Source organism: Carassius auratus, chromosome 40, assembly GCF_003368295.1.
Source record: "Carassius auratus strain Wakin chromosome 40, ASM336829v1, whole genome shotgun sequence".
Taxonomy (NCBI): domain Eukaryota; kingdom Metazoa; phylum Chordata; class Actinopteri; order Cypriniformes; family Cyprinidae; genus Carassius; species Carassius auratus.
The window spans coordinates 5,257,099-5,276,411 of NC_039282.1; the positions used below are offsets into that span (position 1 = coordinate 5,257,099).

Genomic DNA, 19,313 nt, shown 5'->3' on the forward strand with positions numbered 1-19,313 from the left:
CTATGGTTAAAAAGTTACATTTTACAGTTAAAATGCCTTAATGATTGTTACAAACACTTTTTACTTCAGAAATTGTTCATTGATGGACTGGAGTAGTGTGGTTTATATGTGGATTATTGCATTGTTTTTATCGGCTATTTGGACTCTGATTCTGACGGCACCCATTCACTGCAGAGGATCCATTGGTGAGCAAGTTATGTAATGCTAAACTTCTCCAAATCTGTTAAGATAGAGAAACAAACTCGTCTTCATCTTAGATGGCCTGAAGCGGAGTACATTTTTAGCAATTTTTCATTTTCTCAATTATTCCTTTGTCAGAATATTTATGATACATTTCCTTAAACTGGAAATGGCACTCATTTCCGAGCATGACCCTTAGTACTATAATGCTTGGTTTTGGTCACGTACTGTATATGACGCCAAGCTAACAAATATCTACAGCACATAAGTAGCACTATAGGTATGAAGAAAGGAAAATACGTTTAATAGAGAGAAGCAGCAAGAAGAGAGCAGCTCTGGTACCTCACGGGGGGCAGTTACAGCTGGGTCAAGGGCAAGCGAGAGGCCGTGTGAGGAAGCGTTGGTGAGCTGGATGTCATGGCAATCACTCCCATACATCTTATAAACATCCGATAGCTTCAAGTACTCCTGAGAGATGTTACCAGTCAATCAATTCACACAGGACAGAAGTTCAGCTGTCAGTTTACTCAAATCCAAAACCAAACTGTCATATGCATGCCTCCATCTAACTCTTTATATGAATCACGAATTACAAGTTATTCAAGCAGTGCAACCCAAATTGCATACTTATGCAGTGTTCTATGCTGTTTTGTAGTATAAATAGTGCAAGTAGTTTGTTCTCACTGAACATTCCAAAAATAAAAAGCACTTTAAATACCTAGATGATGCACTTAAATAACTATAATAAGTGTGGAATGTTGAACCCTGCATGCACTCAACGTTTGCAGCTTTAATCGTGGCGAAGGGGGAGGGCCTATCAGACTCCAATTATGAATGAAAAAAGAACCTGATATAATTCATACATTACACGGTTGAGTACATAGTGCATAAGTACATAGTGTATGAGTGCATTGTACGTCATTTGGGACGCAGCTATAGTTTCAAGTAGTCCTACTATAGTCAAATTACTTTTGAAAAAGTAACTATTTTGCAAACTCTTAATAAAAAGAAAATACACTCTTAGCAATATTTATTTAGTTTTCATAACTACAAAATGTATCAAAGTGGGTCAAACACTTTTTTAAGAAATTAATACTTTTATTTAGAAATTACATTTATATATTAAGTCTATTTCAAATAAATGCTTTTGTTTTGAACTTTCTATTCATCAGAGAATCCAGGGGAAAAAATGTATTTCAAAATATATTAAAATATAAAAGTTTACATTATAAAACATATAATAAGTAATTTTAATGTTTCACAATATTACTGTTTTTACTGTATTTTTAAATAAATATGTATAAAGCATTAGCAAAAGCACAAGATATTTATTTCACAATAAATTAAAACAAACTTTCTAAGCTCAAAATATTTGAACGAAAATGTGATTATTATTATTATTTTTTTTTTTTTTTTTGTAATCAAAGTTATATTTATATGGAACAAAAACAATTATAATCTCAGTTATAAATCTCATAAAACTATAAAACACAGTGGACAAATTCATTCAAATGGCAAAATTGTGTTAACTATTTCCCGACACTTGATGTTAAGACTTCACAAATCATTTTTCAAACACAAAATCAATAAACCTTTTCCAAAACTTCAGAGGAAGTGCAATCTGTCTTTGGAAGCCTGCAAACATCAGATCCCAACAAGCCAATTGCTCTCAATAAGGCAACACAAATTGAGATGCTTTGTTCTGGCATGTTCTCAGAGCACGCTCCAGGCTGCATGCATCAACAGTTAGTTCAGTTACCTCCTGAGGCACCATGGGATATGAGTGGAATGAGGAAGCATGAAAGGGGGAGGAGTTGGGATGGTCACTGTCTAATAGGTCAGCCTCGCTGATGTGAAGCATATCCTGGGCAGAGGTTTATAGGTCAAACAATATCCTGAGTCTAAAAGATTTCATTTCCTGATTCGCTAGCCAAACTGTTATGGGATGGCACGGGGGACGCATATGCTACCATGAACATCTGTCTGCAAAGCTAAACCTTATAGCTTTCCAAGCCCAAGAAAACCAAACTACAAAGATGTATTGCAAGGATCCGCATTAACCATATGAAGTTCACATGAGAGCATACTGTACTTGGAAAAAACGTAACATTTAAAAATAAGTTAGCCAACAAATACATTATAATTTCAAACAGGGGAGCAAATATTCAGCAGTTATATCTTGTAGGCTAGCGTAGCAGGCTCATGAGGCATTGGATTATATTTCTGCTTACCTCTTTTATAGTGTTGGAGCTTTTGGGGAACGTTTTTCCACCAGTTAAGCTCTGGTATCTTCTCTCCAGGCTGGCCAGCCTTTCCTTTTCCTGAAACACAGATTCCAAGTCAATCAGTTAAGAATGGTATGATGGTTCCCACAAAAATATAAAGCAGCACAATGGTGTTCAACATTGATTATAACAAGAAATGTCTTGAGCACCAAATCATATTAGAATGATTTCTGATGGATCATGTGACTAAAGAATAGGATTGGAGTCATGGCTGCTTAAAATTTAAAACAGTTATTATAAATTATAATAATATTTCACAATAGTACTGTTTTTATAGTATTTATGATCAAATATGTATGTAGCCTTGGTGAGCAAAATACATTTATCTAACCTAACTAAAATATTTGAAAAACGAATAAAACTAGAAAAATGTTTGAAAAGTGACACCGTTTATTTACATTAACTATCCAAACAAATCAATTCATTCAAATGTGTACTTTTAGTTAGTTAAATCCCAATGCGCAGATTTTAATTCAATCATTTTATGCTAAATGTTTTTTTTTTTATCAAGCAACAATGTAGACATTGCCATGGATAAAGTTTTAGAGTTATTTGGTGCAATTCCTCAGCCTAAGGTGTTCTTATTTTAGGTTTTGATGTCCTTAAGAATATATATTTGTGGTATTATTAACAAAAACCATTATATTTTTACAGCTCCTTTCTCAGGAGGTTTTCTAAAAACAGGTCGATTTTAGCCTGTGTAATTAATATTCATAAGCCTCTCTTCTGATTGGCCTGTTGTTTCCCGAGTGATGCATGGCCAGGCCAACCACAGGTAACTAGGTTCAGCCGACGTCACAGCGCTAGCTGGAGGCGGCCCACTCAAACCAGCACAGATTCGGCTAAGTAAGGAGCTTAAAATATCATCTTGTTGTGATGTTGGGTGCCAGAAACTACGTAATACAGCCTCAAATTAGAAATTTGATCGCATATCTGCTGCCACTGCCAGACAAAACACCGGTGACCGCTGTGGTTAAACGCGATAAAATGAGCGGAAAGGAGAGAAACTATCGTCAAAAATGCTTGTGTTTGCAGCGCACACTTATTGAAAAGGTTCAATAAAGTATTGTCTTTTGTTGTTATGTACGAGTCTACAGATTTCTTTCCACATGTTTCTTACATCACACGGTTTTGCACACATTGCTCAGCAATGGCACGGATGCAATGTTGTCTGAGGGTTTGACAGTAGGAGAGTGGGACGGTGGGCGGTGCTTGGGGTGGTGACTGAAGGAGGTGACTGTGTAGTTCTGATGTCAACTTTTTACAGAAGTCACAACAGTTCGTGAAAAATCACAGCTACTTTAAGCAGGCTGTGTGCATTTTACTGTGGACTGACTGTTTTGAAATTTACATGTTAGTTAAATAGCCCCTAGACCTTAGTTATCGTGAAAAAGCCAGGAAATTTCAACTTTGACAATATAGGACCTTTAAAATGAGCAAGAACATTAAACGTTAATATAGGAACTAATTTTAATTTCCTATACCTTCTGTAGCAGTTGCAAGGTCAAACTTCTGTCCTTAGCCAGTCTCTCACACTCCTGAGTGGCCTGTATTCCCAGCTGACTGGCCTGGCTTTCCAATGATGCAACTTTTTCCTGGAAACAAAAGTTTGAACATTAGGTTGCGGTGCTGTTGGTGCATCCATGCTTTATTATATGTGTCTATATTTCTTTTACCTTTCTTTTGGTGATGCTGCTGTGGTACTGAGCTCTGTCCTGCAGCAGCTGCTGGCTGATGGTCTCGCGCTCCTCTTCTAGACTGCTCTCCTTCTCTAACTGCTGGAACTCCAGGTCCTCAAACTGCTTAGTCGCAGCCTCAAGGGTCTCAGCTTCCTAAACACACGTACATCCAAGCTTGGAGTCAAACACTAGTCAAAGCATCCCATAAAACTACAGCATTAAGCATGCTCTGCAGCAGTCAAGCTGAGTCAGCTTAGAAACCACAGGGAGGAACCAGAAGAAACTTTATGCAACATGGTCTGTAATCCTTATTTCAATACAATACAAAAATCCTAAATTAAAAATAGTTTAAAAAGTATTTTATTAAAATATTAAAACCCTGGTGCTACACACAGATCTGTGTTGAAATAATACACTCTTCCAGAATCCTTTATGATCTATCATAATACATACAACTGAAACCCAAGTGCATCAAACATCATTTAAACTGTCAGCTGGGACGGTAAAACTGGGAAAGACTGAAAAAAAGAGTCAATTCATCAAAGCATTTCTGATACTGCGAAGCTTGAAGGCTCAGTGCACACACGACATCCCTTCTCTCTCATGCAACCCTTGGGATATTTCTGACCGCAAAAAGGGCTAGTCATCAAAAATACTGCCCGAGCATTGTCCGATAAGATTCCTTCAACTATGCAAATCAAAATAAATATGATAAATATGACTTCCTGTTATACTGCGTATTTTTGTATCTTTTTACCCAAATAAAATGTAAATACATTGTAAAAATATAATTTGGCCAAAATATTATAATATGTGTGGTATATAGAAAGAAGGGCATGATTTTCCCCCAAACAAGTTAAGTGCAAACCCTTTCAGCAATATTAAAGATTTCATTGGCCATGTAAATAACAGCTGACTGCCTGTATAATACTTAAACAAATACTAACCCTAACCCTAACCCTATCCTAAACCCTAACCCTAACCCTAACCCTAACCCAACCTGTTTTGTTTAACTGGTTTGAGGGAAATAATCATGTGAGAGAAGTGAGGGGTATCCAAACAAAACTAGCGTTATGTTAGTTTCTGCATTAATAGATTAGTAGATTGTTAAGTGTTATTACTATTTCAGCACCAGATATTAGCATGTAAAAAAACTAAAAAATACATCCAAAAATGTCAAAAACATGCAAAATTTCACCAAATTAACACCACTTTACCTTCCATAAGGAAATTTGACACCTTCTTTAGTGCACTAAACTAAGGCAGACAAGAATAACAACATGATATTCCCAGCAGAAATCATTCTTAAGAATACTAAACATGGAATAATAGTTCTACTAGGATCATCATGGTGGATTGGGTGTATAGACAACCCAAAGGAGCTTAGTTGGGAATGTGTTCTGAAAGGTGGGGTTTATAACGCCAGGACTGTGGGACGGAAGCAGTTCTAAAAGTGCTGCTGCTCCTGATGGTCACTGACCCTCTTGAGTTGTTCCTGTAACTGCTCCCTCAGAGACTCAGGGCAGTTATGAAGCTGGCTCGTCAACTCATTGTACTCATCCTGAAGCCTTTCCAGGGCTTCCCGCTCTGCGTCAACATTAGCCCTCTCCTAGAAAGAAAACACACAGCTCAAATCCACACCATGCAGAAGCATCCGTGGTTAGAGTTCACAACAGAGTGGGTGGAGCAAGAAATTATGAACTCAAAAAAGGCCTGTTTACACAACGGACGATAACTATAAAGATAACAATAAAGATATAGTTCTAAAAATAATTTTTAATATTAAAGAATAGCACACCACAGAGTCCACACCACAGCTATAATGATAAAGGCGAAAAAAAAAAAAAAAATCATTGGAATCACTTGGAAGATTTGGTTTTTTTTTTCAGCTGAAGAATGATAAAAACATTTACAGTCAATCAGAATCAATCCTGCTATAACAAGCATGATAATTTTAAGTGGCAGACGAGCGTGTGCATGGAATGAACAGATGATATAATCCGCTTGTATGGACGCTAATATAGTTATCTTTATAGTTATTGTGTTTGGTGTGTACGGGCATTACGCCTTATAAAATACTATTAACTACGTGGCACTGGACTGTAGGCCATCAACAGGGCCAAACAGACTTCTGTTCTCAGGCATTTCTTGGTCAATGATTTCAGATTTATGGAATTTCCGAAGTTATATGCTTTTTAGATAAGATTATGCTATATCAGATAGTAGGAATTGATTTGTTTGGCATCGTTGGCTAGTTTGAAGCTGGCCATTTTTCTTTCTTTTATCATAAAAAGGAAGATTTGCAATAGCATCATACTTAATGCATGAGATTGTTTTTTTTTTTTTTTTTTTTTTAGTTAGTCACCAGAAATTTCTAAGGCTAGATGTTGAGCTGCTCTACTGCACATTGAATTCATGCATGGTTTTCTTTTCCAGACCAATATGAGAACATTCATAGCATGTCAAAACATTAATATATCAAAGCACAGACAGAACCAGATTCTGTTTAAAGAACTTTAAAAAGCAATTTTCAAGGTTTATAGGGGAAGTCTCCATGTTTGCACAAACACTGCACAGATTGTTTGTGGTCAAGATCAATCTAGTACAAATTACAGCCAAAGGAAACATGAGGTGGTAGCCAATGGGTTCAAAGCAAATAAACTGATCAGTAAAGATCTGAATTAACAATCCTGTTTTATATATATATTGCTTTTTGCAATCCAAAGTACTGCAATATCTTTGAATAAAATATATTTAGATGTATATATATATATATATTACATTTTTTAGGAATGCTTCACCCAAAGATGAAAATTGTTTGGTTGCCCATGTCATTATGAACCCATTTGAGGTTTTTTGTTCTCCCACTGTGGAACACAAAAATACAATTTTTGTTGCTTTTTACAAGCAATTACAAAGAATGGGGACTGGAGCATTCAAGCTTCAAAAAGGTTCATACAAGCATCATGCATGCATAATAAAAAATGACACACACACACATACATGTGTGCCATTATGTAGTTGTTTTGGAATGCACTTTGTTAAAGAGGGAGACAATTTCCTCATTATCAACAGATGGCATGTTCCCGTGATAACGCAGCACCGTGTACATCAGCAGATTCACTAATGGACATTATGCATTTTAAATTTTAAAAAGTTTTAGACATATTAATTTTCATATATTAACATATTTCAAAAACTTTTTAACATAAAATGTATGTTTATTTGCAACAGTTATGCTAACTACAATAACAATACATTTATGACATTAAAACAGTGAGATCTGCTGACGGACACCATGCTGCATTGTCACGGGCACTGAAGATGAAGATGAAGAAATTTCATCACTCCCTTTGCCAAGTGCATTCCAAAATGACTACAAAATAGCATGCATGTGCCCTGCTCACTCAAAAGTACCACTCCAAGGTGATAGGGATGATCACTTCAGTCACTGATCACCTATGATCGTATGTCACTTGCACATACTTTCACTTGTATGTGTAAGGTACTTTACTAGTGTTTTGTTATTTTTAGAAATCATATGACAGTTTCATCTGTGTAAAGACGTTGGTGTGTTTTTCACTGAAAATTGTGTTTGTCTTACTTGGAAGACCCAATCACCTCTGAGTTTAAGAGAAAAGGCCAATGAAAATTGGTGAGTGGATTTTGCATGCCAAGCCACTCCCTGGTGCATACGGGTTTATAAGATGGCAGAGTGAATCCACTCATTCAGGTTTATGCTGAGAAGTTAAGACCATGAGCCAGCATCCAGGAGCCAGACATGGAGGTTCCAGAAATCTGGATGGGGTGCCACATGATCCCCTGCCCCTGAGAAAGAAGGTCTTTCTTCATGGGAATCCGACAGTGAGGGGCTGTTGTGAAGAGTATGAGTTCTGAAAATCAGGTCCAGGTGGTCCAGGTGAGCCAGAAAGGCTCAACCAACAAGACCTGTACCTCGTCTTCCCTGACCTTGCATAATGTCTGTGTGAGAAGGCTCACTGGGTGAAACATATTCTTGCATAGACTAGTGCATACAAAGGTCAGGGAATAGTACAACTGGCAGTGGGTGGACTCGTGGGAAGCAAACAGATATACCGGAGCATCCCAAAATTGACTTCAGATCAGCTGGACCACCTGGGGATGGAGTCACCTTTCTCCGGGGAGGGTGAGCTGCCATGAGAGATTGAGCTCCCCAGAATGTGGATTAGAAAAGATGGCAGGTGAGTTACAAACAATCATGTGACGTGATTGTAGATCACCCTGGTGGTTGATAGATATGATGCAACTGCAGTGTTGTCTGTGTGGATCAACACGAGCTTGCCCTTTAGCAGAGGCTCATAGGAAGGCATGGTCCGATCAGGGGCTGAATGTGTGGTGACACATCAGCGTGATGATCAAGTGATGTATCCCACGGTGCCATGCCCATCTTGGGACTCAGCTGTGTAACTAGTGGTGAAGTGGTCTTATATGGAGCAATCAGATAGGGCTGTAGCTATCGAATATTTTAGTAATCGAGTATTCTATCAAAAATTCCATCAATTAATCTAGTAATCGGATAAAATGTGTTTTTGCTTAATTAAAGTGCAATATAAATTATGCAAGAGAAAATAAGACTCCTGGGTTTCTTAAAATGACCAACTAAGTTTCCTTTTTTAGAATTTTTTTTTTCATTTTAAATGCATAAAATGCAATGCATACATCAAAAATAAACATTTAATTATGACCCATTGTTTCTCTGTCTGTACTTGTACTGTGAACAATGACAATAAAGTTGACAGATGAATGAAGTGCATTTAAGTGCCATTCAGTTGGGGTTTAAAATAAAGCATTTTCTGAGATGCACATTAAACATTAAACACATAAAACATTCATTTAATTTATCTTTTAATTATTAAAAATTAAGCAAATTTAACTTTTTGGTAAACAAAGGGGATTTACTATTAAAAATAAAACATGAAAGAAATGTTGTGTGATTAAACCTTAAAAAACGGTCTTTTATTGTGACGGCTTGACTTACCTTTACAATTCTGTGTGTGATGTGACGCTAGTTTTACTCAAATCAAATGGTCAAATGCTCATGAAGTGACTGTCAGAGCAGTTGGCTTATTCTTAGTGAGACAGCACGCGCGTTTCAGTGTGTGTGATAAAGGAACTCGCGCTTCTGCGAATTTCTGCGAAAATTTGGCAAATTCCGTGCCATTCCGCGTTAAACTGTAAAATCCGTTTTTATGACTGGATTCCGTGATTCACTCCGCGTTTTCTCTTTACGTTTGTCTGTGCCCTCAAATCAAAACACTGCTGACTCCTTGCATTATGCGATTTCAGACTCCGCGCTTGTGTCTCCTTCCGCTTTGTGGGTGACGTAAACTCGCTGTGTCACAAGCATTGCGAAATAACCTGATGTGAGATTTAAAATAAATAAAAAGAGGCTTCGAGGCAGAGGAATTTGCCTCGATCATTTTTTGCAATCGAGTAACTCGAGTTACTCGAGGAATCGTTTCAGCCCTACAATCAGAGCAGTGTGACTGTCTGTCATATGCCCCAGGTACCTCTGAAATTGCTTCAGTGGCACTACTGTCTTACCTCTGAAGAAACTCAGGTCTGTTTTCAGGAAGAATCAAGACATGAAATTATGCGTCTTTCAGGATGACCACTAAAAACCAATCCTGGAATTGGATGCATCTAAGGATGCACTTCAGTATTACCCTCGTGCATTTGTTTTGGTGTTTTGGCCTGATGGACTTGCAGGATGGCCATGGTGTCCAGGGTAGAGGCGGCCTGGCCTGCAGCACTGTAAGCCTTGGCAGCAAGAGCTGACGTCAGCTTCCAGGCTTGGACGATTCCTCCAGGTGGTGGCATTTTGTGGGCAACATCAATGTACCCCTTAGCAGCACAACCATCGAGAGGACCGGAGGAGGTCGATGAGCTGCTTCTGGCCATAAAAGGGGCCATCCACAACTTTATGACCACCTCATGCACTTCTGGGAAGAAAAGAACAAGTAGGATGCAGTTTTGAAGCCATGCTCCATGCTGAGAAACCAAGCATCCAGGGCTGGGTGCTGAATTCACCTCCAAGCTGATGCTCACGGCTGCCCAGGCAAGCATGGCCATAAGCTCTGGGTCGGACTCAGCATTTGCCTCAACACCCGAACAGTCCCGGCAGCCCCGCCAGATCTTCTTGCTGTTGTCAACATCTGATTCTCTAGCAGAGATGGGCCAGCATTGCCATGGTAATATGCTCACAGTGCGTGCATGAACCATCTGCAAATGCATCTTTAGCGTGCTGTATGCCCAGACATGAAAGACAGCGATCGTGGCCATCATCAGGGAACAGGGAAATTACCTCAACCAAGAGGACATGGAGTGGCATCTTTAAAAAAACGCAAACTATCCTTTATAGCTCTTAAAGAAACGACTCTTTTGTAAAACTGAAGCGCCCAGGGGAATAACGGTAAATGGGGTTACTGTTATAGCATTAAATTGCCAGTCCAGAAAGAGACACTTCCTTTATGAGTTGCGGCTTTGTATTGCTGCAGTGCACAAACAATATTCGCCTCCAAAGCTAAAATCTAAAGTGGATGCAGGCCATAAACTTATATCCCCATATGTACAGGAGAGTGGCTTGGCATGCAAAATCAATTCACCAATTTTTATTGGCCTGTTCTCTTAAACTCAGAGGTTCCCAAGTAAGACCACTAATTACTTTTTATGGAATATAAAGTGCATTGTTGTACTAACATTTTATGTTGCTTTGCATCCTTTTTGAAGTTTGAGAGTTACATTTCCTATTCACTGAAAATTCATGGGAAAGAAAACTGAGCACAGTGTTCAAAATTTCCCATTTTGCATTCAACAGAAAGTAAGTCCATTAAAAACAAAAGGCATAGTGAAAGAATTAAACATTTTGGGTTAACTGTTCCTTTAAGGATATCTCCAAGAGCCGAATACTTGGCAGAATCGAAAAAGGAGACTAAAATACCCAGAGAAACCCAGAATCTGATGGATAAGAAATAAAAGAAACAGCGGTCAGGAAAAAGACTTTCTAAAAGACACCCACTGTAAGTCAAAGAGACTTGCACCACTGGAGCTATTGTCCTTTATAGCCAGCGCGCTAATCCCAAAGCCTGAGTTTATGCTAAGCTAAACAGTTTTGAACCCGAGGGGGAAGCAGAAGAAACCAAGAGACTGTCAGTGCGTAAAAAAGCAGTGAGGAGTTTAGAGGTTAATGAAGGCTTGTTAGTATTGCCAAGCTTTGTAGAGGACCTGATGAGAACCACCACAAAAAGAAGAGGAAAAAGACCACACCTCTTGTGAATGAATGCTTGATTACTACACATAACCTTTGCTTTCTGCCCAAACGAAACCAGTGAACTGCATTTAAAAGTTGACTATCATCTTCAGATCCTCTATTGTAGAATGTAGAATGACCAGATGTAATGGGAAGTGGTTTGGCTAGTTTAAATGAGCACTGTCGTTCTTTCGTTTTTTTTTATTATTATTTTTTATTTTATTTTTTTACCTGGGGATGGCAATTGAGACCAGAATGGACCTTGAGTGGCCATCCAGCAGAATAGCATGCCTTTAAGGAATGTCAGAGACCAGAAAAGGCTGTTCAGTCCAGAGAGGCTCAACAGTATTAAACACAAAAGATTTGAAACTCTTAAGAATAAGGTGCAGTCACATTTTGGCAAAATTTCACAAGCAAAAACATTCTATTGTCAATAGTGTATACATATAAATAACTGCTTACAATGAGGTCACTTTTAAACCAACCAGATTTCCGTTCCGCAAATTTATGTCTAACTAAGATGATGTGGATCCCTAAGCAATGCTAAATATGACCACACCTTTATGGAAACAGTTTTACTTCTACATGTAAATATATAGACAATTACATTCTGTGAACTTTTACGTGGTGTGTGTATCCTACCTTGTCTTTCTCTCTCTGAATGGTGCTCTCCAGTTCACTGAGTTTGCGCTGTAGCTGGTTGATAATCTCTGTCTCAGCCTCAATGTGCTCCAGCTCGGCCTGTCTCTCTCCCTGCAGAAGAGCTCTTTCCATTTCCGCCTGTTCAGATCAACCCGTCAGATAGAGCAATTCTCACACAGGCCACATAAACACACCCAAGTGCTCCATTTGACATTCTCTGTTCCACTACGCATCACTTCCCTCTGCTTCCAACTCTTATCCTCTATAATTAGGAAAGGACTTCCTGTGTCTCCTTCAGTGTATTTAACAAGCTATATAACAATGTTTATGAGAGAGGCTCACCTCCTGTTTGGACTCTTGAAGTTGCTGCTCCAGTTCTGTGATTCGAGCTTTGAGCTCATCTACCTTTGCCAGCACTCGAACCCGCTCCTCCTCCAGGTATCCCAGTTCCAGACGGCCAATGCTGCCCGATCCCAGAGAGTCCTCTGCCTAAAATACAATTCACACACAGTTTATATAATTAACTTTTCTTATATACTATTGTTTAAAAGTTTGAGGTCAGTAAGTTCTCTTGTAATGTTTTTGGAGTCTCTCATGCTCACCAAGGCAGTTTATTGATCAAAAATACAGTAAAACAGTACTACTGTGAAACATTATTACAATTTCAAATAATTGATTTCTATTTTAATATATTTTGAAATGCAGTTTATTCCTGTGATGGCAAAGCTGAATTTTTCAGAAATCATTCTAATATGCTGATTTGCTGCACAAGAAACATTTCTTATTATTATCAGTGTTAAAAACTGTTCATTTTCGTAGGAACCGTAATAAAAATTTTTTCGTGATTTCCTGATAAATAGAAAGTCAAAAGAACAGCATTTATTTTCTAATAGGAATCTTTTGTAATGTTATGAATTTCTTTACTTTCACTTTTGAATAAAAATATGAACAAAAGTATTAATTTCATCCAAAAAAAACAAAAAAAAAACTTTTTACTGTAACTTCAGTTGTAGTTGAATTATTATACAAATATGTAATATGAAAAGTACATTAATATTTTATAGATAGATTGAATGTAGATACTAACATTGCTAATAGTGCAAACATATATACCACAATTGTCCTTATTTAAAGAAGTAAACAGACTCTGACCTGTCCATTTTGTCCATTTAGCAGAGCTGGTGGGGTCCGTCGGTCCTGCTGTGCACTCTCAGTGCTATTGCTGTCCTCCTTCAGGCTCTCCTCTCGGCTTCCACGATGTCTCTGCGTCACCCTTAGGGAAGCACTGCTCACACTGTCCAAAGAAGGATGTCTGACATTAAGCTGGTCCCTTGAGCCAAGCCCCAGATCTCCCGCCGGCCCGTCACCCTTGTTATACTCGGCGCAGAGGTTCAAGATTGTTTCCAGCCGCTGCCGTTCCTAAAACACAACACAGATGAGCTATTAGATGAGTCAGGGGGTTGCAAAAGTTTTCCTCACATTATCTAATTTCCTCTGCGCCAGACACAGGCACTCAGCATCCTACTGATGCAAATCTGAAGAGAGGAGAGGAAATAAACAGAAGCGCCACTGTCTGGAGAGACTCTTATCAGGACCCTGTCCTCAAGCGATAGGACGCAGCCCTGCTTTCAGCACATACAAACACCCAGCGCTTGTCAGAACAGGCCCTCTCTTACGGCAGACACTGAAACAACTACGCAACTACACAGAACTCATGTAATGTCAGCCTGGGGGGTCTGAACTTGGTAACAGCTGACCACTTAAGTGAGTCGGGCCCACCTCAAAGACACATTTTCAGTGTGACCTTTCGCCATTATAAGCCATTTGCCCCAGACTGAGGCACCGACTCTGCTGAGTAACACAGTCTGTATTGCATGCAAATGGAGAAAATATACTTTTTCTTATGATATGTTAATATCTAGAAATGTTTATACAATTGGCTGTAATATATTGTGTGGAAAAATGCATTTAACAATGGTTTTGGGGTTCTATGAATGCAATGTATTCATGCAAGTGCAGTTTCTTGTTAAATTATGCAGAGAGGTATTCAGAGGTATTAATTGAAAAACTGAGTTACTACTGTGAGAACAATGAGCACTCAGAAATTTGTATATACTTGAGATGACATTCAATGATTGGCTGACACTCCCCTAGCAAAAAAAAAAAAAAAAACCCTATGACATGATTTATTTAAAATACATGTATTTCATACTAAGTATACTTGAAATCCATTAACATATTTACTGACATATCACTTAAGACTTACTGATATAAAATAATAATTAAACTTAATTTGGAGAATTTCTCTATATAATGCACATTTCTTAATATTATGCCTAAAATGTGTTTTAATATCACTATTAATAAAGATGTATGATTTCCGTGTAATATCAGTCTATATATGAAAGATTTTTAAAGTGTAGCGAAGTATACATTGCAATAGTTCCACTTTAGCACAATCAGACATTCTTAAGTATATCTTAAGCTGGACCTCAACACTATTTCCACACAATTAAAGTGCATTAAGCACAACATTAGTTGTTCTAAGTCAGCAGACTTCAAGTTTAATAGTTAGGTAAGCCAAAAGTATTTCAGGGTATTTTTTATTAAGCACATAAATATGCAAATGCCTTTGTAGTATATATAGCACAAAATAAATGAATTTCAAATATATTTTACTATATGTATTTCATTATGTCAATATGTGAATATTACACAGACTTCCCATAATCTGTATATTATATTTTTATTATTTTACAAACTTTTATCCTAGGATCTAAATTATATAATGGCCCTGTCCCAAATGGCGCACTTCATGTGGACTTTCGGTCTCGTGGACTTAAATTGTGTATGCTCGCCGAGTCTACGAGTCCTTTGGCCGTCCCATTCTGAATTTTTACGTTCTGAAGTGTGCTCACCAGCGCCCCCTTTGTACCTTTAAAGCGGTCTTCCATGAAGCCCGCATAGATGCAGGCTACGCACACTTTAACTACCCAGGAATCCTTGCGAAATGCCAATCAGACAACAGATGGGAGGAGATTTCGCTCAAGAGCAATTGATGACATCGCTGAGAAGAAAATCTTTAAGTGTAGGTATCATTACGGTTTTTATAACCTAGGTGTACATTTTACAAGTTGTTACCTACAGTTTATACAAACATTATGGTCATCGACCAGTGGTTGATATCTCAAACATAATAATACCGCGTTGAATAATATGATAGCATTATGATTCATTAAATAAATAGAACCAAATGTCAGGGCTTTAATGAGTCATATGTAAACCTAGTATTTATATTTAAACCTATAAATTCATCTGAAACTCACGCACATGTTTATTATGTGTTAAAATTAAAATTTTAGTTCAAATGGAACATTATGTATTATTACAACTGTATACATCATTTAAATAAACATGTATATATTGTCTAATGCCCAGGTGGCATAAGCAAAAGCATGCTGTGTAGTTGACATAGAAATAATATTTGGCAAAAGAAAAGAAACCTGTTCCCGATGCTAAATATTATAATATTTGTATAAGATATTTGTGATATTTAATAAGACCATTATTTCCGGCGTGATGATCGAGTCAGTCCCAAAAATACCTCTCAATGCACCCTCGTGGACTCGCGCCAAGGGCCCTATAGGTCTGCACTACATGACCTCACCAAAGTGTGGACTCTGAGGAAGTTCACAAGTCCAGAGTGTGCCATTTGGGACAGGGCCAATTACTTTTGAGGTTTTAAGAAATGCTAATTTTAGAGTTTGTTTTAATTTTATACACTACTATTAAAGAGTCTGGAGTCGTATATATTCAAATAGAAAACTCTAGTAATATATTCTAGTAATATATCACAATATTATTCTTTTTACTCTATTTTGATCAAATAAATGCAGCCTTGGCGAGTACATAAAACTTTATGAAATCTTACTAACACCACTCTTTTAAATAGTAGTATACGTACATTTAAAATACATATTTAATTTTCATAAATCTCAACCTTGCTGAAGGATGTAAAATATTTGCACATGATGATTAAATTCACAGCAGAAAAGAAGGATAAACAAAAAGAGGCATGCTGGTACTCCGGCAGGTTGTGTGCGCTCTCTTTGATGTGCTCTAGAGACTAGATGAGCACAGTGTGATCTGTGGAGGACTGTGATGAGTATTCTACAAACCCTTAATTAGCTCAACCTGTAATCATCAGCCTCCCGAATCTCCAGGACCACACTGAAACGAGAAACACTGCTGAGGGGAATCGGTTCAGACTGTTCCCATGGCCCTCTCCCATCAAACTACCGAATCACAGACGGAGAGATGCTTCTATATCTGATCCGTTGTGACATAGATCACAAAACATACACAGCTCCTCACACAGGAGAATGTTCAGTCACCGATCAGAACCACATCAACATGTCTTCACCTGAAAGGGCTGTCTCATCAAAAAAATTACACGTCTGAATTACAAAAAGCCACCGTGCTTTCATTCCTCAGGCTTCCAGCCAGGCTCCGTAACAACCCTAACACCCTTCTAATACAGAAGAGAACGTTTCTCGTCAACTTCAATTTGCACCAATAATTGCTGTATATACTGTAATACCTTAATTATCTCTGCTTTAAAACCAAGAGCAGCATCTCCCATTTAAGAGATTTTTTCAGTCAAAACCTGTTAAAACGGTTCTCAGTTCTAAAAGAGACGTTTAAACCCGTTTTAGACCAGGACTACAACAGAGCCCAATGTGCACAACACTAATTTATGAGTTTAAAGGGCCCTGTGTAGTTGTCATTACAAGTCCCCCAGGGGAAGGAAATTGTTTAAGATCATGGCACACCCTGAGTCTTAAAAGTGCTGTGAAAAACACAGAAGCTGAGGGAACAGTAGGAGGGAGTCTAATCATTTGATCTGCTTCCATCCAGGGCCTGTTTGAGCATCTGATCCTGGAGTTTACAGCCATGCTTGAAGAATGTTTTCAATCAAAGCCAGCACTACCTGAACACTTCTAAAGCTATACGCGGTTTAATTGTGCTGTAAAGTAGTGCTAATAGAACACATGAGGGAACACGTTCACGCTACAGTCATGTAACAACATATTTGACTCAATAATTGCAGACAAAATTCCTACATGTATATGTAAATACCAATATATGAAAGCACACTGTAAGTCAGACTAATCTGTGTAAAAGTACAATATTAGTAATTAAACACTAGTTTATGGTACATTTGGATTAAATACACTTTATATGCACAGTAAAACTAACTCTGATAAAAGAATGCAATGAAAACCACTCACTCACCCTCATGGTGACGTGTTAAAAGTAGCACACTAGTTAGAGTCCTGTGGTTCTCTCAGATGTTTCCTCACTGAGTAGCTCTCCAGAACTAACACACGCTGAGGCAGATGAACAATTAAAGCCCCTACTCCCTCCGCCTCAAACACACACACACACACACACATACACTCTCTGGTCCGTTTTCTCACAGCTTGTCCCGGCAGCTATGATCGCACTACATCTGGCTCATCAGGCTTAGTTCTCTGCTGGTGGCTGCTAATGATAAAATGAATCGGTGTTCACAGAGACTTATTGAAATGGATGTCTTGTTTCATCAAGGTTTTGAAACACAAGGGAGGGGAGGCCCAGATGTAAGTTTAACCAGCATTCATTGTAACCCACTCAGGGTAAACAACAACGCTGTTTGTGTGGGTGCTGGTCAAATGTTCTCTTTGAGACTGGTTAATGTGAAAATTACAATTCAGTCAAATGCTACATGCTGAATGCCAGATGGAAAAATAAAGATGGTTTCCGCTGAACGGGTTTGTAGGATAAAAGTGCTTCATACTTTCCAGATGACAGCAATGAACAGACGTACTGTAGCTCTCTGTTTACAAATATCCCCAACTTCGCGATGATTTTTTGATGAGCGTGTGTCTTAAAGGTACATTTCTCACTCAGGTGTGTACGTTTCAGGAAAATGGCAATGGTTCCATTTACACTGATCTGTAAAGTGGCCAATTCTGAGTTTCTTCTCCAATCTAGTTAAATAAGAAGTTAAAATGATCTTTATGTGGTCATTTATATCATATCTGTTATAATATAAAACTTATATCAAATTCTAAAAACTTTGAAGTTTCATTCTTAAATCTCTGAATTATCATTAGCATTGCTTTTTATTGTCTAATTACTTTAAGTTTTACTTTCTGTTGTTGCTCAAAGCCATTAATCAATAGTGTACATCCAATAATAATAACAACCTATTAATATGATAAATATAAATTATTGAATAATACTAATATACTTTATATATGCACACACACACACACACACACACACACACACATACACACACACACACATATATAATATTAACCTTTTTGTGCAATATTTAATATAGTGTAATTCATGAGTTATTTTAAAAGTAAATCAACTGCAATTTTATGCTAAATGCAAACGTAGATTGATGTAAACATTTTATTAATTCCAAAACAGATGACTGAAAGACAGACATTCATTGTTTAAGAACATTAAATTCGGAAAAGAACCTCAGTTTGGTTTCCCTGACTAAAAATAATTAGTAGAAGTAGTAGTAGTATTAGTAGAAGAAAACAGAAAATTACTGCTGTTTATGTGTCCTGTGAATTTAATAAAGTCAGATTCATACTGTATATAAATAAAATAAAAAAAAGACATTCCAGCTCTTTAATTTCTGCTCACTCATTTTTATGCATTCCAACCACACATGGACCAATCAGAGCTCAGGAGATGTGGGCTTTGCCTTCTGATCCCAGCTCTTACATTCCACTGTATTCCCTCTGTCTGGAATGACACACACACAAACCTACAGCTCCTCAAATCCTTTTTCAGAGCCTCTCAAACCCCCAGCCATGTCACAGGCTCTCTCCTGCTTTTCCCGTCCTTTTTCTCTCTCTTAATGTGTGACGGCTTCACGGTGCGACTCTTACTGCTGTGATGTGCCCGGACTGCTTGAAAACCTTTAACCAGACAGACTTCAGATGCTTCCGTATTGGCTAACCAAAACAAACATCCAACAGATTTTTAAAGTGTGATATTGAGAGCTCTCAGCACATGCATATTTGTATACATTTTCCATTAAATAAAAATAATATTAAAATAAGTTTTTACACATCAAATACTTCTATTAAATATTGTTTTTTCACATGCTGACATGTTGATTTCGAACTGAAGTGTGTAATTTCTGTGCCTAAACTGAACTGCAAAAAT

At 37.8% G+C, this 19,313-nt stretch overlaps 1 protein-coding gene across 8 annotated transcripts in view; it reads right to left on the reverse strand.

Annotated features, from left to right (window-relative positions):
* Window positions 1-19,313, reverse strand: part of LOC113058358 (pleckstrin homology-like domain family B member 1) — a 69,397-nt gene that overhangs the window by 18,255 nt on the left and 31,829 nt on the right. For 2 of the 8 annotated variants that reach the window (XM_026226170.1, XM_026226171.1), the window contains exons 7-15: window positions 13,227-13,493; window positions 12,417-12,563; window positions 12,075-12,212; window positions 11,664-11,723; window positions 5,625-5,753; window positions 4,142-4,297; window positions 3,950-4,060; window positions 2,412-2,501; window positions 523-648 (exon numbers count right to left, since the gene is read on the reverse strand). In XM_026226170.1, coding sequence (XP_026081955.1) covers window positions 523-648; window positions 2,412-2,501; window positions 3,950-4,060; window positions 4,142-4,297; window positions 5,625-5,753; window positions 11,664-11,723; window positions 12,075-12,212; window positions 12,417-12,563; window positions 13,227-13,493 — 1,224 coding nt within the window. Of the gene's footprint in view, window positions 1-522; window positions 649-1,939; window positions 2,045-2,411; window positions 2,502-3,949; window positions 4,061-4,141; window positions 4,298-5,624; window positions 5,754-11,663; window positions 11,724-12,074; window positions 12,213-12,416; window positions 12,564-13,226; window positions 13,494-19,313 lie in introns of all 8 variants that reach the window. The other 6 variants (XM_026226172.1, XM_026226174.1, XM_026226173.1 and 3 more) reach the window with 4 other exon arrangements.